General features: G+C 37.9%; 2 protein-coding genes and 1 long non-coding RNA gene across 5 annotated transcripts in view; 1 reads left to right on the top strand and 2 right to left on the bottom strand.

Moving 5' to 3' along the window:
* gjc1 (gap junction protein gamma 1) overlaps positions 1-11,620 on the top strand; it is a 30,336-nt gene extending 18,716 nt beyond the window's left edge. For 2 of the 3 annotated variants that reach the window (XM_039687087.2, XM_039687085.2), the window contains exon 2: positions 7,082-11,620. In XM_039687087.2, the coding sequence (XP_039543021.2) occupies positions 7,136-8,569 (1,434 nt within the window). In that variant the 5' untranslated portion in view covers positions 7,082-7,135 and the 3' untranslated portion in view covers positions 8,570-11,620. Of the gene's footprint in view, positions 1-3,132; positions 3,651-6,097 lie in introns of those variants that run through there. The other variant, XM_089128450.1, reaches the window with a different exon arrangement.
* LOC148982005 (uncharacterized) lies at positions 4,431-6,180 on the bottom strand. Its single transcript, XR_016155101.1, has 2 exons — positions 6,092-6,180; positions 4,431-5,873 (listed from the first exon to the last, which is right to left on the bottom strand). It is a non-coding gene; the product is annotated as an uncharacterized LOC148982005 (long non-coding RNA).
* A 431-nt stretch (positions 11,621-12,051) lies between the features above and the next one.
* On the bottom strand, positions 12,052-26,731 carry st8sia6 (ST8 alpha-N-acetyl-neuraminide alpha-2,8-sialyltransferase 6). The gene is made up of 7 exons (XM_039686708.2): positions 26,064-26,731; positions 19,661-19,732; positions 19,363-19,443; positions 18,946-19,090; positions 18,749-18,861; positions 16,633-16,725; positions 12,052-13,575 (listed from the first exon to the last, which is right to left on the bottom strand). The coding sequence occupies exons 1-7, from the start codon at positions 26,156-26,158 to the stop codon at positions 13,095-13,097; spliced, it is 1,080 nt and encodes a 359-aa protein (XP_039542642.2). The 5' UTR covers positions 26,159-26,731; the 3' UTR covers positions 12,052-13,094.
* Between the last annotated feature and the right edge of the window lie 564 nt (positions 26,732-27,295).

Below are 27,295 nucleotides of genomic sequence, written 5' to 3'. Positions count from 1 at the left end.
TGTTAGGCAAGTTGACAGTGAATATTTATGCTTCCTCTCGTGCTGATAGGGTAGACATGTAATGACATGTTTGGTGATGAGTTGATTGAAATGATTTATTTGAACGTGCTCCTCCTGAACCTTGTTTATAAAACATTATTTAAGATGGCATGGCATCTTTGGCTTTTTAAAATCATTTTTTGGTTTTGTTTCTGACTGTGGTACATGACAAAGATTACTGTTTGCAACTGTGTGTTAGAGAGACCAAGAATTGCAGCTAGAGAGAATGTGTCTGTGTTTACTCCAGGCCTTGATAAACTTAGTCAATGATTTAACCGTGCACATCTTTGTAATCCATGAAATCTTTAATTAAAATCAATTCCATCTCTATAATGATCTCTTCACTTTTCTGACATGTTCTCCAGTGTGAGGGTGGTACAACCTGTCACTCACTTGAGTTCACAGCAATACGCCTTATTCACGGCAGCGCCATCTTTGATTATTAATGAGAATGAAAGCGAGGCTGTGAGGGATAGTCATGCATCTCTTCAATGGGCTGTACTGTTATTTAACGTGTTTTCGGATTGTTCTGCTCATGAAACGCTGGGAAAATATCTTTCCAAGAAATTTCAGTTGACAAAAAACTCCCGACAATGTAAGCTGTGTAAAATTGTAAGTAATCTAGGAGCTTTATTCAGCTTTTTACAGCGGATGCCATTGGAAACACGGTAAGTCTACCCCTCACAGCCTCACTTTCATACCTGTCATGGCGCTGCTCTGAATAAGGTCTGTAGCAAACCGCAACAAAATCAAGTCCTGGACAACAATTTCTAAAAGAGTCTTGAAATTCAAAGTTTTGAAATCTCTGGGCTTAATCATTTTTGAATGCAACTCAACATAACATTGTGGGTCATTGAACAAATGAATGGGATTTTTTTTTATTGTGAATGCATTGGAAAAATTTTAGTTAGTGGGAAGAATCAAAAAGCCCATGTTAATGCCTCAAAAATGGAATATAAAATAAATAATGTAAGATGAATCACCTCTTGCAGCAGATATAAAAGATTAATTCTGTAGTGTGTTTCTGCATTATGTTACTAAACTGTAATGTTTTAATTAATCATTAATTAATATTTGATGATTGAATACACTGATGGTCTATACTAAAGTTTAATTAAGGGCTGTGCGCTGTGGGTTTTATCAGGGATTATAGACATAGTAGGTAGTGCATTGTAATGAGCTCCAGCAATCCAGCTAGTTTTTATGTCCCTTAATAAACATACCACACTAGCAGCAGACCAAATGTTGGTAAATATTTGCTGCTGTTTGTGCAAAATTTGTGGGAAAATTTGTGTAAAACTCACCACAATCCCCCCAAGATGAGTTTTACATCGAATGTATGACACAATGTTGAGATGTAACAGTTTTGTCACCTTTTATTCATGTTTTGCCTCTGTATGAAGTATATAAGACTTACCTTCAGAATACTTCCATGCAAAAACTATAATCCCAAAATAGAAGCCACATTTATCTCATATGGTAACAGCAAACATTTTAATCCTTAAAACCTCCCAATTTGTTCTTCACAGTGTTGTCTGCCTTCTTAACACTAATTAAATATCTGCCCTCCCACCACTAATTAAAAAGTGTTAGGTACACAGGCGGGTGCTGGGATGCCTGGGGAGGTAGAGGTATGACAATCTTTCTCTCTCTCTTTTAGTTATGTATTTAGAGGGGTTTATGTGTGAGTAACTGTGTATTCATGACGCTTACAAACGCCTCAAGCTGTGCTCCAACACATTATGTTTACACTCCAGTACCCCTCCCCTCTATACATATGGAATCATACACAAAAAGTATATTGGCCGATAGTGATCACCGATATGATCACAAAAATGAATAATACTACATGATAAAAGAAGGCTTCAAATAGATATTAATTTAGATACTCTTAACAACAATGAACTTTAAGTATAAAAAAATTAAAAGATGAGAAAGTATCATGAATTGACAACTCTTTATTAATTGGCAAGCAACAACAACAACAAAAAAGAAAGAAATACATTTGTAGCATTATAAATTGACAGACTACGGTTGGGGATCTGGGCAACCATAATAATATTTTGGTAATCATAATTGATTTATCTATATTTATTTGTCACTCGGCCCCTGTAAACAAATTCTTAATGGGGATGGAATACAGTAGTAATGTTACAAATGCGTCAGAGGCCTGTTATTAAAAGGTCTTGGCATTTCCTAATATTCTTTATATCTTTTGCCGGTAATTATGGGAAATGTAGTTTTGGGACAACATTTGTTTAGGTTGTTTGTTAACAACGTGGTGTATGAAATATATTTTTGTGTGTTTAAGTTTGTTTTTATTATTGCTTTATGGTGAATGTGATTTCATAAGTTTATGTAGTGAAAGCAATATTTTGATGGCTCTAAGAACCTGCGTATGTGTATATATAAATATATGAAAAGTGTGTAAAAGTGTAAAAACCCTGTTCTATATTTGTTTTTAATTTTTATCTTAGCAACTGAATTTAAAGTCTTTTTGCAGTCTTTATGTTTTAGGAGCTTCTTGTTGGTGATTTAAATGGATAATTCACCCCCAAATAGTTAAAAGCACAGTAAAATATAAAATCTTTATTGTGCGGCCATTATCATATTTTGTCATGAATTAATAACATTTCACGTTGACTGAGAAGTCTTTCGCATTGATTCCCGAGCGAAAACCTACAACAATTGTCTTCCATAAAAAATCATAATTACTGAGAAAATGTTTTCATTAAACATTCCAACGCAGGAACGCCTCACTTTCTACAAATGAATGTACTCAACATATAATAATTGTTTCCTTATCACACTTGGGGAATGTGTCAAATTTTAATGAGATTTTTCCCACAGACTGTCTGTGGAAGTAACTGTGAAATCCTACGATTGTAATCTCACCTCGCTCTTTACTGTGAGAGAAACGCATAAAGAGAGAGTGGGAGAGATAAGAACGAGGGGGAAAACAGGGTTTGGATAAGAATGCAAGCGCTGGAGATCGCTGGAAGCTCTAATTTAAGCCATGACCAAAGATGGTCAGATGAATAGAAGAGCAAGCATTAAGAAGTTCCCTTCCTTCCAGCAGTGTGCTGTGAAAGTGCTAGAGAGAGAGAGAGAGGCTTTAGAGAGGAAGTAGAAGGGGTAGGCGATAAGGTTATGGGAGAGATATTGCTTACTCGCTTATCTGTGACAAGTGTGCATGTCTTTGTGTTTGTGTGTGTAGAGGAAGGAGGTTGCAGCAATCTTGGTTTCTTGTTACAGGCTGAACATCACCCGTGATTTGGGCTTTCTTCTCTTGTTCTCCCCTCATCATTGTCTGTTCCCCTGCTATCAGGGATATTAACCCACCCAGCCTCCCTTACAAAACCATAACACTCCCCCCTCAAACCACAACCCTCTCTGACCCAGTTTTTTGGGGTAAAGGGCTATTGTGTGCTTTTGAGAGTCTCCCCCTCGCGCATTCTTCATTGCGACACATGCTCGTGTACACGTATGTGTGTAGGTCTCTTGTGTTGCTGTAAGGTCAGTCGTGTCTGATCTCCAAGACTACTCTTCAAAAGAGAAGGATGCAGAAGAGGGAAAGCAGACAAGGAAAGGCACGAAAGACAGAATGTCGAGTATGTGTGAGTACAACTTTCACAGCGTGTGCTTGTGTGACTTAACAGGCAAATACATCAGTGCTGTTTGACCTGACTTGACTTGAGTGAGTATTTCCGTGAACAGGATGGGACCTTTGCCATGTGTCTCTCAGTAGATATGACATGTGTTGTATTATGTGCCAATGCTGTGAACCAGGGAATCCCAAACACAGGGGATTAATTTAGCCTTTACAAACTAATAAAAGAAAAAATGACAGATTTATTAGAGCTGTAAATAGTAACAAACATTTTTTCTCTATTCATTTATATATTAATGTATAAATGAATGAACTGTTCCTGTAAAAATACTAATGAAATGTTAAAATGACATCCACAATATTAAAGGGATTGGAGCACATTTCTGGTTTAATGTTTGGGATTCATTTTGCTTTGCTAAACCTATAAAACGATGTTATTAAAAGTAAAGTTTAAATAATATTAGGACTGTGTGTGTCAACAAATTAAAAACAAGTTTTTTATTTTTTATTTTTATTTTTTTATTTTTTTATTCTTTTTTTTCTGATATTCAACATATTAGGTAGTAGGAGCACATTTCTGGTTTAATTTTTTTCAAGGGGTAATGCAGCTCTAGAGGTATATAAGACAAAAAAGGACACACTCCTGTAAATGGGGAGGGGGGGGTGGATGATGAAGGCTTTGACATGGGCACAGGGGCATTTTGAACTGTGTGTGTATGTGTGATGATGATGATGATGATGATGATGTATGTGTGTGTGTGTGTGTGTGTGTGTGTGTGTGTGTGTGTGTGTGTGTGTGTGTGTGTGTGTGTGTGTGTGTGTGTGTGTGTGTGTGTGTGTGTGTGTGTGTGTGTGTGTGGATATGGAGACCCGAATCAAGTTTAATCTGTGAATAGTATCAACAATTATTGAAGGAATGCCTAAATGTATTCAGTACAAAATGTTGGGTTGTGCTAAATGAGCTTATTCTCAGTTTGTAAAAATATATACAGTATACTAATACAGAGGTTTTGGGTGAGTAAGAATTTTAAGATGTTTTTAAAGTCTCATATGCTCACCAATTGATCATGAAATTGGTCATTTAGTTGATCGAAAATACAGTAAAAACAGTATTACAAATTAAAATGACTGTTTTCTATTGTAATATATTTTTACATGTAATAAAAAACTGATTTGCTGAATCATTTCTTATTATTATCAATGTTCAAAACAGTTGTTCTGCTAATGGCGAAATATTTTTGGGGAAGCCATGACACTTTTTAGGATTCTTTGATGAATAGAAAGTTCAAAAGGACAGCATTTATTTGAAATTGTAACAATGCAACAGTCTTTGTCACTTTTGATTTAATGCATCATTGATAAATAAAAGTAAATTAAGTTATGCAAGTTAATTTCGTACTGACCCAAACTTTTAAAAGTTTTGAATTTTGTATATGAAAGGAGGAGATGAAAGGTTATGAGATATCCTATATCCTACGAGAACGCTCATGGGTGAAAACGTAAAATATTTGATCGGATGTGCCTTTCGTTTACACGGCAACAGCGTTTTTGAGGCTTAAAAACGCAAAAAAGTGAAACCACCCTCCAGAGTGGAAATCTTAAAAACGCTCCAGCGCCGCGTTGTAAACGGTAAAAACGCAAAAGTCTGCTTGACAGTGAAGGTTGTAGGCCTACGCAGGCGTGTGGACTTTGTGTTGTTGTAGTATGCACTCACAGCCGCCTGAAGTGCATACTACATTGAATTTTGAATTTCATACACTTTTGCGTCACCATTGGCACGCGGATTTCCCACACAAAACGCTCGTCTAAACACAGAATAAAAAGTGATGACCCACTTTTGCGTTTTCTCTTCAGAATCATTTCCGTGTAACAGCCTCATTGATGTTGTGAATTGTTTTGTTGTTTTATATAAAATAATTTGTATCTCTCATCAAGTAATGTTTTTAGCATAACAAACAGATGCGGCAAACAGATTCAATTATTTTTTTTAACTTGGCATGAAATCACAGAGGATGTCTTGTCCCTTGACATAAATAACACAATACTAATATTTTGTACGAGCATGTCTAATACTGACATGTGAAATCATTTATATCATTTAATGTTGTTTGTTGACTCCCTGTGGCCACAGACTTTGTGTGAGCACTTATGCCCGTTTGTGCTCAACAGTCACAGATACAAAACAAAGTCCTTTATTCCCTTTGGGAGGGAGGGCTATTTCAACCTTGAGAGACAGAGAGTGTGATAGAGAAAGAGAAACAAACAAGTGATGGTGAGATGATTGGGGCATTACAGCAACAGCAGTCATTCAAGGACAGATGCTTATGAGTGACCAGTGGATATGTCTCGTGTTCTGTACATCTTTTGTGTTTTCAGTATGTGTGTGTGTATTGATTGTTTGTGTGCCTATATGAGCCACATTCTAAGTCTTATGTTCCTTACCCCTAGTGCCGCTACCAGCATAGTGAGATGCAGATTAAAGGTGAAGGGCTAGTACACATCAGCGCATGCCCACCGCTGAGGTCCTCTTCTGGGCAGGAGGAACAGGAAAGCCCTGGACCCTCTGGTTCTGTTGAACCATGTCAGGTCCTGTTTTCAAAGTGACCTGTGAAAAGAAATAAATTAGTCTATTCTCTTTTCTCTCTGTCTCTTTCTCGTTCTCAAGCACATACTGTGTACTATGTACTTGGAGTTATACTCAGATTTATAAGATATTTTATGAGATATTATATTATTACATGTCTCCCTTGTGTTTGACTGCTCAGATGCAACCTTATATGGTCATAACAATCAAAAAAATCCAAACATTCATTAAAAAAAAAAAAAAGCAAAACAAGAACATGCAGAGACAAACCAGAGAGGTCACACACTCACCCGCTCACCACAGCTGTTTTCCCTCAGGGAAGATTTGTGTGGTTCAGGCTCACTGCTCAAGGTAATTGTGTCTGCGTATGTGTGTGTGTGAAAGAGAGAGTTCCGTTCATTGAGTCTATTAACACTAGGTTGACCTTTTATCAAGCAATATATCTAGAATCAGAATCCACAATGGACTGTATATGGATGAACTATGTATTGGCACAATATTGGTTATTGCCTGTTGTCGTTTTTATTTTTCAGTTTTGATTAAATTATTGGATATTTAATAGTGCAAATTTTTTCATTTAGAGAACGTTCACTAGAAATTAATGTACTTATAAAAACACTTATAATTTAATAACACTGTTAAATATAATCTATTAAATATAACAAATATCTTTAAAAAAAACATTTATTTGACAGAAGACAATAACATCAAATCATGAATAAAATACGACAATGGTTGTATCATTTTGCGTTCATAGCTCGTATAACTGCCTTTTGGCCTGGTTTCTGTAGTAATAATCTTTTAATTAATATGCACTTATATTTGAAACTCTCTGTGTTTGTTCACAGAGTCTGTGAGCTGTGCAGTGTGGGACGCTGTCTGCCCCGTTGTCATCAGACGTCATGAGCTGGAGCTTCCTGACGCGTCTGCTGGAGGAGATCCAGCACCACTCCACGTCGGTGGGGAAACTCTGGCTCACTACGCTAGTTGTCTTCCGCATTGTGCTGACTGCAGTGGGCGGCGAATCCATATACTACGACGAGCAAAGCAAGTTTGTCTGTAACTCGGGCCAGCCGGGATGTGAGAACGTCTGCTACGATGCGTTCGCACCACTCTCGCATGTGCGATTCTGGGTTTTTCAGATCATCCTGTCCGCCATGCCCTCTCTGCTCTACATGGGCTACGCTGCCAATAAGATCTCCCACAACGAGAACTTGCGGGGCGGCACAGGGGCCGCTGACCCAGCTGCAGGTGACTCTGCAGGGGACGGATACACCCAGCGTAGACCAAGGAAGATGTACTTCGGGGCACGGCAGCATCGACCAGGACACGAGGATGGGGACGAACAACGTGAAGACGACCCCATGATTTACGAAGTGCCTGAGATGAACAACACACGTCAGGATTTGGTGCCACCGCGACCCAAACCCAAAGTGCGTCACGACGGGCGTCGGCGTATCCGAGATGACGGCCTGATGCAAGTGTATGTGTTACAGCTTCTGACGCGCTCCGCACTGGAGGCTGGCTTTCTGGCGGGACAGTACCTGTTGTACGGTTTTCGTGTGGAACCAATCTTTGTCTGCTCGGATAAGCCATGCCCGCACCATGTGGACTGCTTCATCTCACGCCCCACCGAAAAGACCATCTTCCTACGAATCATGTACGGCGTCAGCTGCCTTTGCCTGCTGCTAAACCTGTGGGAAATGATTCATCTCGGAGTTGGAACCATCGGCGACGTGCTGCGCAAGCGAAACGCGGCATCCACTGATGACGAGTACCAGCTTGGCCTTCTTGCAACGGGTGCCGTGTCTGTCGGAGTAGGCGGGCCTTCGCTCAGCGAGGGGGAACCTGGAGGTGGGGTTGGGGGTGGTGCTAGAGAAGCGGACTATGTTGGTTATCCCTTTTCCTGGAACACCCCTTCTGCGCCACCAGGCTACAACATTGTGGTGAAGCCCGAGACGATGCCGTACACAGACCTAAGCAATGCCAAGATGGCGTGCAAGCAGAACCGTGCCAACATTGCACAGGAAGAGCAGCAGCAGTATGGCTCCAATGAGGACAACTTCCCATCTGCAGGTGAGGCACGGCCGCCACCCATCAACAAAGACGTGATACAGTTAGAGGCGGCGATCCAAGCCTATACCTTGCAGCACAACGCTAGCAATAACCATGACGAGCTCAACGGCACTAATGACATCGATGAGAAGCCTCAGAGTAACATCACCACAGTACCTCAGAAGGAGCGAAAGCAACGGTCCAAGCACGGGAAATCTGGGAGCGCTGGGAGCAGCAGCAGCAGCAAGTCAGGAGAAGGCAAACCATCTGTCTGGATCTGACAATTGCACTCACACCTGAACATTACACTCAGTGGGCCTCTTATCCATTTTTACATTCTAGACACAAAATATTGTGTGTATCCTACAGATTACAAAGACTGCGTATTCGCAATTGGAACATATGGTGTATATATATTTTTAAATGCTTCCAGTGCCTTAAAGGAACTTGATCTTCCTAAAATAATCTTGTGTTGTCAAGATTATGTTTAACTCTAAGAACATTCCCTCATAATCCTGAAAAAACTCATCCGTTTTCAAAGTTAGGAACTATCCAATGAGAGAAAGTCTTCCTATCGGAAGAGTGATGACACTGCAATCCGATTCCAAGCCAGCTGTCTTCTTATTTCCAGTGTTAAACAATAACTTTTTTTCATTACAAATGCTATAACAATGCAATGATGCACCAATGTAGTAGTGGTACTCTGTGGTCTTCAAGACCCAACAAAACAGTCCTGTGAAATATGCTGGTAAACTGTAATCTACAATAACACATTCAGTGCAAGTTTTGGTCACACTCAGAGCTATGGGTGTTAGAAGCATCAGTGCAAAGTCTTTTAGTTCTTGAAATTCTAGATCTCTCTAGCCACCAAGACTTGGGATATTTAGCTAATGGATCCTTATCCTACTCTGTTCTTGTACTATCCCCTACTGGTGAAGAAAGCAGTTGCAGTCTACTCTTATCAGCCATATATACAGGGTTCCCACAGTCCTAGAAAACCTGGAAATAATAACAAGTTATTTTACAAGTGTGATTTCCTGGAAATGTTAAGGGAAAATATCATGGATATTCATTGGTCATAAAGTGCAGGAACCCTGTATTTAGTTGCATATGAAATTTTTTTTTCATTAAGATTGACTTGACAGAAGCTCACTGTGTATTGTTGCTATTGGACGTATTTGTGGGAACATCCTCTGGCTCTAAGAGACTTCATATAGCTGATCCAAGTAGCAGGTCTAACTTGGTGCAATGTAGATATCAGAGTTGAGTCTTCCATTTTCTCTCTTACTGCCACATTCCAACTTGCAAGATTTTTGCCTTTTTGTGGGATGTTTCAATTTGTGATGATTGCCATGGGAGACCAAATACTGTTTGTCACAATAAAGACATCAAGCTACTATGCAGTCATGCAGACTGAGGAAAACACGCCATAGAACACCATTGTGTGTGCCTGCGTGTGTGCGCGCGCTTGCGTGTAGCTGAGGATGAGAAGGTGGGGGAGTGATTGCATGAGTGCATGTGAGAAATTTTTGATTAACGAATTAAAGAAATAAAAGAGAATCCCTTTACATATCAGCATTTCAGCAGTATTTATTGATGCTGAAGATTGTGGCATTAGATTTCTGGTTTCTAAGCAAGACTTGACTTGTTTGTACTTTTAAACATCAATTAGGTTTCTTTTTTTTATTAGCTTTTTTAATACATGGAACTCAGCAGTGCCCATATGATTTGATTATTACAAAATACGTTTTATTTATTTTTTATTTGGTTGCCTTTTCTTGTAGCAAAAACAAAAAAATTGATGTATGTAGCCTACTTTGTAGTCAGCCAGTTTGAATCCTTTTGTCATAATCGATCCCTTCAAGTATGATTTTGCATGGGAGGGAAAATAGGAATGTTTAAGGGGAAATTCCACAGCACTCTTTCCAATGGAAAACTCTACACAAAAAGGATTCTTCAGTGTAACTACTTTGACCTTTTATGTGTGGGTGCGTGTTGCAGCTGTATATTCGAGTGCTCCAGATGGAGTGAGTCTAAGAGACCCCTCTGTCCCACATCTGAGCACCACTGCGTGTGTTTACGTTTGTGTTTTTTAATGTGTGTGTGTGTTGGAGTTAGCCAAGGTAATCCTCAAGAAAAACCTCGTACTTTGTCAGCTGTCTAAGAAAGAGAAACTGAATTAGTAAGCTACTTTACTTCAGAGTTTGACACATCGCTTAGAAAGCAAGTCTTCTCAGTTGGTGTCAATGGAGTATGGCGGCCTTCTTCTTACAGATGAGTATGTGTGAGTGTGAAAGCATGCGTTTCAATTTATTGTCCTTTCCTGGTTATCATCAAGCCAGTAATGTGTTTGATAAGACCTATGTTTGTCCTGACTGGTGTGTGATTCTATAATTGTTGTCACTGTGTTTGAAAATGAGGGAGAAAAAATGCATTTAATGTGCCAAGCTGGATTGTTCAGCGATTTCCAATTTTTGAAAACCCTCTCTTTGGATTTTGAAATGCATGTTCAGAGCTATTTTGTTAATAAAATGAAATAAATTGGAATTGTGTGCGTGTCTGAGAGCGAATATGTGCATTTGGCATTAAAGGCACCCCAGGCAATAGAATATTTTTGATGGTTCGTGAAGGGGTCAGCCTATTATTCATCCCTATCTTTGGCAGATGATGTATTTGTGCGTGGGCGAGCCACTTTTGACGCTCGAACTCATGTTTCTCCTTATTTGTCAAAGCAGGTTTCTCTCAGAATGGATTCCATAAGGAATCAGATTGGCCTGTGAACCATTAAGAAATTGGCCTGTGATGTGAACCATTTGGCACAGTAGTGTCAAATGAGGTTCCCAATGGGAATGTCTTTCCCTTAAAAGAGTGTAACACAGATGCAGAAAAACCCTCTCACTAGGCCAACATGAGTGTGAGTGGAACAGCTTGCGGAATGTTTAGAACAACAAAATTGTACTTCCTGGACATCAATCCATCCATTCCACAAACCACTATCCTCTGTAGGGCTATGGGACTCCCCAGCCAATTGACTGCAAATTTAAAATAACTGTTGTCTCACAGTTGTCTGCCTTCATGTCACGTGTTTTCATTTGTAGCACCTGTAGTTACTCATCATCTGTGTCACCTGTCTTCACTCAATTTATGTTTATCAGTGTCTGTATTTAGTTTCTCTCAGTTCATTCAGTCTTGGTCTGTTTTACTTTGTATTTAGTGTGTGTGCTCATCCACCAACCATGACGCCGGAGAATTTTTAACGCAGGTGCTGAGGAGGTGCTTGATCATTGACAGGGTGAGCTGTGCAATTATATACATATATATATATATATATATATATATATATATATATATATATATATATATATATATATATATATATATATGAAGAGTTCAGATGCAAAAGCCTCTAAATGCCATTTGAAATTTTCTTCTTTAATGATGATTTTTATCAAACTTGTATATTTAAGTTCAGTAATTTCACTTAAATGGCAAGTGAAATTACTGAACTTAAATATACAAGTTTGATAAAAATCATCATTAAAGAAGAAAATTTCAAATGGCATTTAGAGGCTTTTGCATCTGAACTCTTCATATATATATATATATATATATATATATATTAATATTAATGTTATTTTAACATGATATCTCGTTATTTCGACATAATATGTGTATGTGCAACAAGCAAGATGTGCATTTGTAAATCGAGTGAATTGACGCAGTAAACACTAGTTTATTAATAAAAATCAATGTCTGTGTGATTCAATGTCTGCGAAATCAATGTGGTTTTCCCCTAGCGTAAGATATTACGCAGCACTCGTTCCCTCTTCTACAGAGAACCGAGGTTACGTTAGTAATCGAGTACGTTTTGTGAACTTGATCAACTGGCTGACTGACAAAACAATTTTTTAAACTAGAATCTAACTAAAATGTATGATTCGTTCATAAATTGGATATTTCCTCATCTCATGAATCCATCAAGACGAGTTTTCAGTGAACAAAAGCATATATAAGCATAAACTGACCCAATAATTTGCATTTGAACTGAAATTGTCATTTTTATTTATTCATTTATTTACATTTCAGTGATTGCTGTAAGAGCAATGTCATACTCGGATAGGGCTTTTAGAATTGGCACATTGAAAATTTGCCCCTATTTTCAGCTTTTACACCTCTAGTTTATTCCTCTGAGTTACACTAACCTCTTATTGTTTCACACTGTGATCGTGACATCCTGCTTCGAAACAACCAGACATTTCTGCAATCTCAAGCTGAGATCTTAGTCCTGAAATCAAAGTCTGGAGTTAAATCCAGTGCTGCTATTACAGCTATTTCTCCACACCTGAGATCAAATTCACATGCACTGCTAATAAATGCTAAAGAGGAAAGCCTGGCACTTGTGATGAATGCAACAGAGCTGGAGAAGCACCGATAGCGAGCACATTAAAGGCTGACTAAGGCAAGACCACTTAAGGAGTGTTTAGGGGTGCTGCTCTAAGAATTATTTTCCTAATTCAATTCTTTCACAGTATACCAAGGCTAATCAGTACATTCGTTTCAGCTATTTTTGTGTGCAAGATTATCTCAAATTAACTTAAAAAAGATTCATTTGTTGTGCATGGTCATGGCTTCTTCTTTGAGCAAGTGTGCACACAGCATTATGAGAAATATAGATTCTGTGCACAATTACATTCACATCTGTGTCTTTCCAGGGACTGGTCCTGCTGGCCTGTTGTAGTTCTTAACCAAACTGAGAAGTATTCTGTACATTACAGGCAAGGCCTAGTTTGCAGCCAGTCTCATGTTTTACCTGTGTGGGGGTTGACAATCCCCCAGGTGCATGCGAACCACACCTTGCTTGTGGAGCTTCAATAAATGTTCGAACTCGGCCGGCATGGAATGCACATTCTTCTTGCTCTGCCGATCGTCATAGTAATGGTTGGTGATCCGTCGACTGTCATCTGGATGTTTACTGTAAGGCCAAAAACCGTACAAATGGACGTTAGCACAGATTTCTAGTGCTAAACTGGCCATGATTAGTCCTGTGCTGGGACGAACCGATTTAAGGCCTCGCTCACGCCAAAACTTTGACAAATTTCTCAAATATTCTGGATTCAGGAAAACGGGCAGTGGGCCATTGCTGCCGAAGTCCTCCAGTGTGTAAAAGGCACGCAGGGATACAGCCGTGTTGTGACCGTAAGAGAACGCTGGCAGCAGCATTAAGGCTTGTCCATAAGGATGAAGGCTTTCAACAAATGGACGACGGCGCTCCATTAGACCATTGTACCTGTAACAGATGAGGATAAAGAAACGCCTGAGTGTGCTTCACTTCAATATTCCACTCCCATTAGCAATGCTGTTAGTACTTTTCAGCAATAAATATAAATACGTTTTGAATTATTCTTGCAAAATGTGCTTTTGAATTACGTTCTCAGGCTTTCTGGAGGCAGCATAAATGCAATCTGATAATTGGCCTTAACTATATCACAACCACACACTAAACAACTAATCCCAGTGGTTATGATCCTGGTTTTGTGTCTTGTGTTTTTCTAAGGACTTTATGTTGAAGTGCATTCTCAGTTTCTAATGTTTCCTCGCTCCCTTCCCTTGTTGTCTTGCCTGCCATGTTTGTCACCATAGTTACCCTCATTATTTACCATGACTAATTTAAGAAACCTGTCCTTCGTCATCCCCTTTTTAACCAGTCTATTTAAACCTCTGTGCTTCAGTTGTTGTTTGTCGGTTGTAGCTCCTCCATGTGTGTTCCGGTTGTTGCTCTCCTTTCTTCTCTGTGTGGATTATACTCTTGTTCTCGGATTATTCTGCATTTTCCTGTATGTTTCTCTAATAAACTTGTGCTTGCGTCTGAAGTCTCTCTTTCTCCGACTCTTTCCTGCTCGCACGTTAAACCTCTGAACTATGTGGGCCCACACATTGGATTTATCTGAGTTATACGGGCATCATCTGGGCATAAGGTCAGAGTGGGCACTTTGATGGGCTCAATGTGGACAAGTTAGTATGCCCATTTTGGCAAAGGTTCTTTTAAAAGAAATGCGTAACAATATTGCATTACTCGCTAAAAAAAGTAACTAATTGTGTTAATTACGTTTTTGGAAAGAAATGTATGTAATGAAAGTAATTTGGAAAGTCAAGTAATTACATTACTTTAAAGTACTGTCTACATTGGTGTAATTACATTACTTTTGCGGTACTTTCTCACCAGTAACACTGATCTCAAAGTTTGATTGACTAATGAAAACCAATTCATTTGTCCATCTACATTGATCGCTTTATATGTTTTCGATTCGTAACTCTTTTAGTACCATGTTCCGTCCACATCAGCAGAAAAATACACATGTGACAAACTGTATCTGATATATCGCTCAGCTTTTATTCCAAATCATATAGAAAAATGATGCATGGATAACCATTCTGAGTGATTGATAATCGGTCCTCCTTGTCACTGATATAATGTATTAGGCACTGCTGGAATTTAATGTTCAACTTTATAAGCAAGAAAACTGATTATTTGGCAAAACAATATGACATCTTACTTGTCACTAAATTCAAACCCACAACCACAGTGTTTGGGCGTTTTATGGTGAGTGGCAAACAAGCAATAGGTGCTGTTTTGTGGTTTTGTTTCAAGTTTACAGTTTCATGTTGTAATTCTCATAGTCTTAGTTCCTGGTCATATCATGTGATTACATTTTCCCCAAATGTGATCCTGTCATGTGCTTCTCCTGTTTGTGTCATGTTCTGATGTGTTCTGTGGTTGTTCAGAGCTGCGTTCAGCCCCGACAAAACGTTTTTAAACAGAAACGGTGATGCGTTGAACACCCCTGTTCTGATGACGCAAGAGTTGAGAAGTCCATTCTTTGTGTTCTTTGTGAAGAATTTTCGGAGCCTGATGATTTATTGGTATAAATATGCCCAATGTTACAGTAACTGCACTTGCTGCCCAGAAAACAAGAGAACATCCCAATCGATTGAAGGGATTTGTGGAAATTGAAATGGAAGCATACATTAAACACTTTCTAGCCACACATACTGACTTTATTTGTAGTTCACACTGTTTTAATACCCTTCATTTTCTTTCTCATTTTAAGAAAAGCACTTAATTACCATTGTTTTCAATACCAAATGTCATACATTTGCAATGAAGCTAAAAATATAAACAACTACATCATTATGTTGATATCTTATATTTTTACAATAAACGACAAACATATCTTCTAATACCCTCGGTTGTTGCATATACCGAGCTGCATTGAGCGCATCTGTAAATTACTTTCCTTGAACCCATTATGCGAGTTCACTTTGACCTTTCAACTTGAACGTGCCCCAGGTCATGTGTTTCTCTGTTCTGTTTTGTGATTGGTTTATTGTCTTGATTGTTCACAGGTGTTTCTTGTTAGTCATTAGTCCTTAGGCTTGTTAGACTCGAACCAACGCTGCACAGACCAATCGGTAAATGACATCAAAATACCACGAGAGCGTATAGAGAGTAGGGGTGGGCGAATAGATCGAGGCTTTGTGGAACACTGTAACAGTTGAAGCAAATGTGCTGTGTTGTGTCGAGGCTTCGAAACAATCTGACACCCAACTCCACGGTGGTCAGAACAGTGTAAATGCAACAGAAACCCGTGCCAAATTTCACTTTTCAAACTGTAACGTATTTTCTGCTGTCGCAAACCTGTTAAAAGCATACGATTTGCTTTCAGTGGGAGGGGTTTTCCCTATATAGTTGTATTAAGGATTGAGGAAGTGGCATGTCTCTATATAAATAGTCTCTGATTTCACTCATCCCACTACTATGATATTGTTGAGATGAAACATCACCGATAGAGGCCGCTAAAAAATACATATAGCACCTTTAAGTGTGTATATGTTATTTTATCAATTGTCAGGGTTTGTTTAGTTTGTTCTATGAATGGCTCAGCTAAACAGGCCAATAAGATTCTTAACTACCATTATTCATTTTAATTATACTAAAGTCTAATTAAAACGTTTACAAATGTATAAAACTGATCAGAGATCTGCTAAAACACACATACACTTGTTCATAGGTTCTCAGTGACTCCTCATGCGGTTCTTTGATGTCATAAACCGATCGGTCTGTGCAGTGCTTATTCAAGTCGAACAAGCCTATTGAGTATATGTGGCCCCCATGTTTCCATTGTCTCTTGTCTCGTTTTGTTCCCCGTACTGCTGGTAAGTTTATATTTAGTTCGTGTTTCTTGTCAATCCAAGTCATTGTTTACTGGTTTGTGTTTATTTGGAATAAAGCTGCATGTGGGTTTCCAACTTGCCTTCAATGGACATTTATTACACACAAACTCACTTCTCATGGAGGATGCTGGGATTTGCAGTCACCAGGTTGGTTTTGTTGCCTACATCTTTCTCATATCTGTTATCCAGTGGTGGAAGGTTGCATCTAAAATGCAGGGGTGGACAGAGGTTAATTAGGCCATTGTTCTGATAGGAAACAAAAGTTTTGGTCTACATCAAATACGGTGTTAAGGCTACACTTAGGAGCTTAACTCTTTCCCCGCCAAACACGGAATTTTCCGTGTTTAATGAAAAAACGCATCTGCGCCAAACACGGAATTTTCCGGGTATCCGTGTTTTAGGTGGTATACGGTAAGGAAGACCCACGCGCATGTCCTGAATGATTGCGCAACTCTTTGTTTAGAGAAACAGATTGCAATCGTCTCAAACAGTGGAGTAGTGAGAATGTATCAGACAGACAATGCAGAGGTATATGGCTGAAGTACTGGAGGTTAATGGACTCGGAGTCCGATCACTCTTTATTTGATAATTCTGAATCTGATCGGGACGAAGTCAGTGAGAGAGATGCACATGTTCATGCTAGCCATGGACGTGCCGCAGATAGATCGTATAATATTATGACACTATAATATGTATGTGTGTGTGCAGGCATTTATGTGTGGCTGTCTAAATATGAAGGTGTAATTGTCAAATTATTTCTCTCTTTGTGCACATTTACCACATTGTAATATGTATTTGTGTGTGTGTGTGTGTGTGTGTGTGTGTGTGTGTGTGTGTCTAGGCCTGTTTATTGTAATTCCAATTATTCATTATTCACAGGTAGAACACAGAGAGGCAGAGGCAGAAGTTTTATTGCAAAAGTTACATTTCCCTTACATCCTGGGAAATTTGATGTATTTTACATTTATTTTATGTTTTTAATTTATTTTGGAAAGTTTTATATATGAAGGAAACAACATCTGAATGTATTCTGCTTTTAAATGCACTTGTTTGATAAAAACACCTTTTTCTCAGTTTTTTGTCCAAAATGTTGTGTTTTTGACAAAACCTACCTCTGTTCAAGAGGCAATAAAAAAAGAACAGATGAAGATAAAATAAAAACGTTTTTTTTGCCTAAAAGCAGAGGCTCAGATCTTTATTTTTATATATATCATCTTCATATATTCATGGAAGAAAATATTCAGCGGGGGCATTCAAATTTAGCGAAAATCGTCAAAAACCCTGGCGGTGGCTGGCAACTTTTTTTAAAAACGCTGGCGGGGAAAGAGTTAAAGGGTTAGTTCACCCAAAAATGAAAATTAAGTCATTAATTACTCACCCCCATGCTGTACCAACCCCGTAAGACCTTCGTTCGTCTTCGGAACACAAATGAAGATATTTTTGATTAAATTTGAGAGCTGTATAACTACCACATTGGCTCCTAAGGGACTGCCTCTTGACGGCCCAAAAAGTCAATGAAGAAAATGTTTAAATATCCCAAGTGACTACCGTGGCTCAACTATATGTTTATCAAGCGACGCGAATACTTTTTGTGCGAAAAAACAAACAAAAATAACGAGTTTATTCGACTATTTTTTTCTTCCTTGTAGGCCAGAACGAGACTTCCTTATAGATTTCCACGACGCATGCGCGAGAATTGCGATCTGAAGTAGTGTAAGCTGTGTACGCAGATCGCAAATCTCGCGCATGCGTCGTGGAAATCTATAAGGAAGTCTCGTTCTGGCCTACAAGGAAGAAAAAAATAGTCGAATAAACTCGTTATTTTTGTTTGTTTTTTCGCACAAAAAGTATTCGCGTCGCTTGATAAACATATAGTTGAGCCACGGTAGTCACTTGGGATATTTAAACATTTTCTTCATTGACTTTTTGGGCCGTCAAGAGGCAGTCCCTTAGGAGCCAATGTGGTAGTTATACAGCTCTCAAATTTAATCAAAAATATCTTCATTTGTGTTCCGAAGACGAACGAAGGTCTTACGGGGTTGGTACAGCATGGGGGTGAGTAATTAATGACTTAATTTTCATTTTTGGGTGAACTAACCCTTTAAAAAGCACAGATACCCTAATTATTGTTCCACTAACATTACAGACTGATGCTAATGTGGAATGAGATGCTGATGATTTTTATATTATTATAGGCAATAGGTCACATGATTTGATCTGATACAGACCTAATGACAAACTGGGCAGAATTAATTTCTTTTCCACAGCTGCTATTGGTCAAAATACCACCATTCCCCACCACGGCACATGACTCCCATGTAGAATTTCCAAAGGGCTGCTCCTACAAACAGACCCGCACACAATGTAACTGCAAAATCATCAGAGAAACTATAATTCACCCAATGTTTGAATGCTTAGACACTACCTTAGCCAGGATGTTGAACAGGGCTTGTATCACCTGTATTGGCTTTCTCTTCTCTCCATCATAGATAATATTTGACCCAAGTGGGGTGTTATTTTGTGTAACAACAGCCTTTGACACAGCATGGCATTTGCCATTCAGCAATGACCTGGAAGTAAAAACACACTGAGTCTGATGTAAGACATCAAATTTAACCTTAAAGGAATAGATCCTTTGTTAATAGTTATTGTTTAAGTGAACTATGCCTTGAAGTGGGCATTTTGTCGTGTATTTGTCTATTTTAAAACTCTGTTATATATGATCCATAATCAACAGAAGAACAGTACTTTTACTTTCATCCAATAACAAAGCCTTGCCACAGATGTCTAAGTTTAATCTTTATGAGAACAGCTCATGGTCTGCTCTGGGCTACTGTTTTACCTGAATCTTTTAAAGTTTGCCTCATGTTTTTTCCATCTGTTAGAGTAGTTCTCCAGTGCTTTGGAAATGAATACATTCTCTCTGAAATTAAATACGCATACAGACATCTTAAAATATATGATCTGGTTTAAGTATGTTACATGTAAACATGAACAGTCAATAAATATGAAATTATAAAATGTGAAAATAAAAATGATCAAACATGAAAGATGTCATCTGAAGGCGTTTACTTTTAGTGTTTGCCATGTAAAAAGATGTTATGTGCTGTAATGTGTAATGAACAGGTTTGTATACTTACTTGCATCCCTTGCAAGACTGTGTCTCTGAGGCTTTTTGTTGAATCTTAGATGAAGGATTAGGGTTTACATCACTGTAAAGAAAAATAGATTTTTACAAACCATAAATCATCGCTCATAAGTTACTGAATATTCATGGTCCAAATTGTTCTTTCGTGTCAAAGTGTCTGGTTCTGTTCATATAGATAAATAAAAGTGAAAATAAATAAATGCATAAATAAATAAATGAAAAATAAATAAATGTGTAAAAAAAATATACATAAATAAGGAAATATATATATATTTTTTTTACATGTATTTGCATATTTGTTTGTTTATTTATTCTTTTTTCTTTCATTTATTCACAGGTTTTTAGCGATGTCTTTAACTTTTCTGAAACTACGGCAATTTTCAATCCCTTAGAAGCCTATGGAGGAGTGATCCAGCTCTCAGATTTAATCAAAAATATTTTAATTTGTGTTCTGAAGATGAACGAAAGTCTTACGGGGTTGGGACAAAATGAGGGAGAGTACTGACAGAATTTTCATTTTGGAGTGAATTAACCCTTTAAGCTACAGTATATTGAACTAGGTAGCCTACAATACATTATTACTGCCATCTTCAGCTGTTTTCATTTTGCAAGCAAGTTGAAGAAACTCATCAGCAAACTAGCAGTTTGTCAGCTAATAATCGATCCTCCCTCTGATGATAATGTCCATCAATGTACGAAGCCCTGTGCAAATTAGGTTAGAAAAAAAATGTAATGTTAAAACATCCACTGCTAACAGTTCATGGTATACTCTTATGGCTCACTGGCAACATTTTGTCTTCTTTTGCTGCTTCTTCCCATTTATTACCCTTGCATTGTTGTTATTATACACAATGTCAAATTTGTACAGAGCAGTCAACCAAGACATGCAGTACTAATTAACACCACTGTACGAAAAATTGAATATGTACATATTATTAGAGTACATTTTACAAAAATACTGCAGTCTTTCTACTTAAGAATTTCACGTTGTTGCTTTCCATTTCTTTGTAATTATTTTGAGAAATTTACCCAAAAATTGTAGTACAAACGTGCAATATTTACATTTACTGCTAATGACTAATTTAATTATCAGTATCGGCCTACAGTAAACAGCCAATGAATCTAAAAAAGAAAACAAGTCACCTGTTCACTAACGTTACAAACAAAAGGCCTGTTTCTTTCCCTCCCTGTCTGTCTCACTATATATTTCTCCCTCTGTCTCCCTATCTTTGTTTTTACTTTCTATCCCTCCCTTCTTGTCTGTTACTCCATTTCACCCACACCCACACTATCGGTCTCCCTTACATATTTTTTGCTAAATAGAGCCAGTCCAGACATCTTTGAGATTAAAGAAACTACACTGGTTGGAGCTGAGAGTTAGGCTGGATTTACAATCAAAGTCTCAATGCACAGATCTGATCTGATCTTCCGGGATGGTCACACGAGTTACATTTACTTATTACGACGCTACTGGTATCCGATATCTAATGATTCTATTGGTGATCGCTTTACTATCTGTGACATGGTTGACCCTCAGGGTTTGAATGGCCATACTAAAATGATAATTCATGTTGGGTGGCCATGATTATTTGCCAGCATGGATAAGTTAATCACCGCAAGGTCTGACTGAATGGATATAGACCGTAAAATAGTGGTAATTTTAGTTTACTTTAGTATGTGTAAGGTTTAATTTATTTAAATGAATTCAAAGGAATTAGCAAGAATTTTACTTGTGTGTGTCTGAATGTAATAGTGAAGCTCGTTCCTAGGCGTAACTATCAGTAAGCAGGGTACGCGGTTGCTTACGGGTCCGGACCAATCAGGGGCCAGCGTGACTGGAAGATATTGATTGACAGCCGGGGATTAGAGTGATCCCATTTTACTTTATCTTGAATTTATTTGAATAAATAATGACAGCAACATATTTTACATGTTTGAAATGAAGAATGATGGATTTTGGTGTAATTTGTTTTTCGAACTGGGTCTTGGGATATGGTAAGTGAACATGCGTATGGACATTGCAAATGGACATTGTGTCATAATGTGCTGTAGTCACTCTCAGAAAAAAAGGTACAAAAGCTGTCACTGGAGCTGTATCTTTTCAAAAGGTACACTTTTGCACCATAATGGTATATATTAGCACTTAAATTGTACAAAGTAGCACCTAGAATGTACATATTAACACCTAAAATGTACATACTGTACAGTATTAACACCTAAAATGTACATGTTAAGACTAAAAATGGACATAATAACACCTAAAATGTACAAATTAGCACCTTGATAATCCCGCATAAGGGCCCGGTGTTGACTCATTACGCCACTGAGCTTGTTAATTTATTTACACTAACAGTGATGTTTTAACCTCATTTCTGAGAAATAGCCTACAATGTAGCTTTCAGTAGTGAAGCTGTTTTATTCACAGGGCAGAGATTGAAAACCAGTTTCTATGCTCCTGGATGTTTCTGTGTGTGTGGAATTTAACTATAAAAGTTTCCACCTTAATAAAAAAAAAAAAAAAGATGTGAGTTTTTGTCACAGTCACCACCTAATTGTCATCGTCTCTATCACTACTGTCATCATCACTGTCATGTGTTAGCCTCTGTCTGCACTACAGTTCCCATCATCCTCCTTGGCCCACACCTGCACCTCCTTCATCATTAAACGCACCTGCCAGCACTCATCATCATATGCACCTGTGCTATTTAGTTCCTTTCAGTTCAGCCAGTCTTAGTTGGTTTTTAATTGTGTGTGTATTCATCCTGCCTGTCTGTACCTGTTGGAAGGAATCTTATTATATTTAGTAAAAGTTTGTATTGGAGACTTCTGACTCATCATCATCTTCATCTTCCTACACCACACCGTGAGAGTTTTAGTGCGAGTGCATGGGCTACAGGTAGGTCTGCTTTATCGTATTACTAAAAGCTTTGTGGCCTCTTGAAATTCCAAGGGGAATCGGGTATGTGTTTAGACGTAGGTCAGATGTCCTGATATCGGATCTGTATATTTAAAATCACATTTGGCTGTGGCTCAGAATGAATGTTTTTTGAGCCAGTGTAAATACAGCCTGGTGTTAAGGTACTGTATCTTTAATTTGTTTAAAGTACTCAAATTTTCCAGCTAGTTGTTGAACCTTTGACCTTCCAAACTCAGGGTGGAGTCTATTTGTAGGTTTACTATTTATGAGGCCCATGTAGCAATATTAGAACGTTAAAGATGTGATTCACTAATCATTATACTTATCTTCAAGTAAGTATTAAAAGCTAAAGTTTGTTTCCTGTAATTTGGCATCTAAATAGAAGCCTAATTCACATTACCTATATGGTGGAGCAGAGCACCCAGTGATTGTGTCGCTGTGGAGTTCTCAGGGAGTTTAATCTCCCACATGCCTTGTTCTGATTAAAGGCTGCTGTTGCCAGTGAAACCGCACATAATAAGGGAAAGGTCACAGCCATGGCAGCAAACACCCAACATTACTTAATTAATGCAATGGCTAAACATTAGTATATTTCCTTTTGATTTCAGTAATGCACACAATCATGAAGCACGTCATTTAACTGGTGTTGAAAACAGTTTACAAAAACAAATGCACACAGAATTTAATACAACACTAGAAACCACTTTTTATTTCAATTTGACTGTCAAATAAATTTGTGCTATACATAGTAGGCCTATATACAGTAAATGTACTATTATAATATTAGACATGTGGCGGTATTTTGCAAGATGAGAGTCTGTAATTATCACCATAATTAATATGCATGATATTACCATTGACAGTTCAAAATTCAGTAAATAATTCCGTATAAATAATTAACATTTGTTGAAATTTCTCTGAATACTCAGAAAAAAGCATTTGCCTATTGCCTATTTGCATATTGACCTATCTAAGTGTAGGAGAGACGTTAAATAACCCCCATTTCAAAAAAACAGTGGCGTGTTCATTTAAAAGAATTTCACCCAAAAATGAAAATTGCCCCATAATTTTCTCACCCTTATAGGCCATTCTAAGTATATGGCTTTCTTCTTTCAGCCAAACACAATCGGAGTTATATTAAATAATATCCTTGATCTTTACAGCTTTATAATGGCACAGTATAGTTTTTGAAGCTCCAAAAAGTGCATCCTTCCATCATAAAAGTAATTCATACGAATCCAGTGGGTTACAAAATTCCTTCTGAAACTAAGCAATGGGTTTTTGTAAGAAAGATATTTATGTTTATAACTTTCTTGTGAATACAGACGTTGCCAAAAGCCAGTGATTAATGTTTGTAGATTTTAGTTTCAGGGTAAGGGTGACCTCGGACCCGATGTATGAAAACTCTCCTCTTACATTGAAATCCTCTGACATTTTTTCAAAACTCCTCATTTTAGACTTCTAATTTGTGACCAGTGTTTTGTTTTACTTCTCAGTGCTTCTCGGTTTGTTGAGTCTAACCAGAGCTTGCGCTACACCTATGTCCTACAACTTTTTAAATACCAATATTTTTTTTTCTTACAAAAACGCATTGCATGCTTCAGAAGGCATTAATTTGCCCTTGTACCTGACACAGTGATGCATATAATCATTGCCAAGAAAGTTGCATCCGTAATTGAATTCTTCATTAAATATCTTTTAATAAAATGTAATCAATTATATCTTAATAAATCATATAGTTTGTTGTGTTTATCATCATGGATATATCTGACATTTTTAAAGAGAACCATGAAATAAATGCCATTTGAATTTTAATAATTGTGCTTATGAAGATTTTTTTATTCCCCTACATAGACTTCATTTATATTTTAATCAGTTTCTGTCAAATGAAAGCAAATATATACTGTAATGTAACCTATATTCTACAAATCATAGTGATTTGGATTAATTCAGTTAATTTCTTAAATGTTTTAAAGGTCAATTGGTGTTTAAAAAGATAACTAAAACATCATTAAAAAAACTATTTTATATATTTTTAAAAAATGTATCAAAAAGAGCTTATAGTGATATATCACATGACTGCATTGCATATGCTATTATATTGATACGAGTGAAGAGAGAGAGAAGGAATGATCCTCTGCCTGAAATAATTACAATTTTTTTCGATTGCTAAACCACAGTGGAGCACAACTGGAGCTACATGTGCAAAACTCTAACTCCAGTCTGCACAGCAGCAGTTCATGTGGACCAAACTCTAGATCGTTTTTCATTGCTTGAACACAGTTTTCAAAACTCTACACACTTATCCCATGACTTTAACCACAACCTGCACAACACTGTGGATTTACAGCACTTTTTGCAAATGCTAACACACTGCTGTCAAAACTGTGAACTACTCATTCAAAACAGAATAAATTTCAGCCTTGTGCCTTTCACACACTGCTGACTTTCAAACAATTTCAGCTGAAAGGCTAAAAACTTGTGGCCTAATGCTTGAGAGAGGCAGGGTTACAGTATTACAGTATGTACTTTTAGTTTCTACCTTTTTTTCTCATTACTGTAATTCTGTAAATTACTACAGACTATTGAAGCAAACTGCTAATTTTCAATTGTTATGTTCTAAAAATGTAAAAATATCAAATGAAAGAATGTCACTGTTTTTTGTTTTTTTGTTTTGGAAGAAAATATTACTTTGTATGAAGTGTGAAATTGTTGAAACTGTAAAGATGAAAAGTTTGTATTTTCTGTATTGGTGTTTGATGCTACTGTTTTTCCTCTCAGTGTGTTCTGAGTGACAGTGTGTGTTATCTCAGTGAGGGTTGTGCATAGTGTTGTGCACACTGAGCCTGTTTTGAGCCGTGTGTTAAGAGTTGTGCTCAGGTGACTGTTGGTAATGCAGACTGTAGTTAGAGTTTTGCACATTTAGCTCCAGTCGTGCTCACTCTCGTTTAGCAATCGAAAAAAACTGTAATAGCCTATGTATAGCTATCAATCTTTATGCTTTAAAATGTCAAAAATGTACTGACATCACAATCATTAATGTCAGAGATAAGCGTTCAGACCAAAAAAAAATAAAACTTTCAATAATTTACTAATGTGAAATGTGATCCGAAACTTTACTGAAACAAAGTAAACAATGAACTTCTAAAGTCCATCGTTTAGACCTTTCAGGATTTTGAAACTGAACTATTTCCCAAAATATGAGAATCCTCTTGTTTTAATGAAAATTCCTCTGTAATGATGTAGCCACTCTGTTACTAATCATGTCTGTGGTGAAACCGTTATCAGACAGTGTAAAGATTAGAGAGATTTTTACTTGCAAAAATGTATTGCTAACTTGACAGAAATAAAGACTTAATTTCGGTCAATGGCAGCCAGCAAACCGTAACGATATTTTTTAAACACTCAGCTCAGGTCTTTAAAGTTCACTCTCCAAATAGAAGGATTGACACACACAGTCTGAAACTCATATACTCACTTGTTAGAAAGGAATATCCAGAAGGCCACACTGCAGAGGGAGCACAGAAGGATAACAGGAAGGATCCAGAGCATAAGAGTCTTCATAACGTGCATCGACTCTCACGAGCGCACACATAGCGCTAACATGCATGTGTTCTCGTAAACTAGGCTAGCTCTCAAAGGCAGATGCTGCCGCTCCCAACGAATTCATCTCTCGCTCGGCTGTCCTCCTTATTTTATTCATGTGCGTGTTTCTTGACCACGACACCCCTTTTCTTTATCTCTCTCTTTCTCCCAGACAGTTAATCTCTTCACTCTCCCTCCCTCCTCTAAATTGAACGGCCCCTTTCTCTCTCTTTTTCTCTCTCTTTCTCTTTTCTCCCCTGACAAGCCTGGCTTTTTATCACTGCTCTGCTGCTTTGCTTTTTCCCTTAATCCATCAGCCCACCTTTTTCTCGTATGTGTGTTCTTGGCTCACACAAGAACTTTCTCCACTCCTCTCTTGTCCCTTATGTTCTGTCTTGAGGCATCCTTCCCTTTCCCCCCATACTTGTCCACCTCATCTTGTTTCCCATGTACTTCCTTGTCTTAGAATCTGCTCAGACTTTCCTTCCGTCCGCTTCCCGAGAAATCTGTTGCTTCTCAAGCCGTCCCCCTCTCCCTCACCCCTAGCACAACTTGCTTGCCCCTCCCTCCTAATCTCACTGAAACGCACTCTCTCTCTTTCTCTCTCTCTCTCTCTCTCTCTCTCTCGTTCTCCTAGGGTAATACGAGTGTTGAGTACAGAATTAGCCCATAGCAGCAACTCATGACTGGGAGGAAGGGTTATGTGTGCCAGAGAAGGGTTTTCCCCATTGATTTCAGTAGCCAATGATGTTCAAAGAATGCAAAAGGTAGCAGCCAATCAAATGCTCATCTTATGTGACCCCCCTCAGCCACCCCAGTTTGTCCTGATAGTTTGAGAAAGGGAACGTGAGTGTATAGATAGATGTGCTGTTTTCTAGTGAAACTGTATAAATAACATACAAAATGTAATTGTCTTCATTTACCCATGCACCTCACTCCAAACATGTGTTATAACTGGATAACTTGGATAACTTTTTATTTCAACACTGGACCGCTTTGTGATCATTTTATAAGAGAACAACAACAACAATCAATCAATAAATGAATCATACTGGATTTGAATGACATGAGTAAATGATGACCCTAATTTAATATTTACTTGGATCAGTGTCCGTACACAAAAAC

This window comes from Pimephales promelas, chromosome 3, assembly GCF_988280905.1.
Source record: "Pimephales promelas chromosome 3, fPimPro1.hap1.1, whole genome shotgun sequence".
Lineage (NCBI taxonomy): Eukaryota > Metazoa > Chordata > Actinopteri > Cypriniformes > Leuciscidae > Pimephales > Pimephales promelas.
This window is presented reverse-complemented; position numbering and strand designations above follow the sequence as displayed.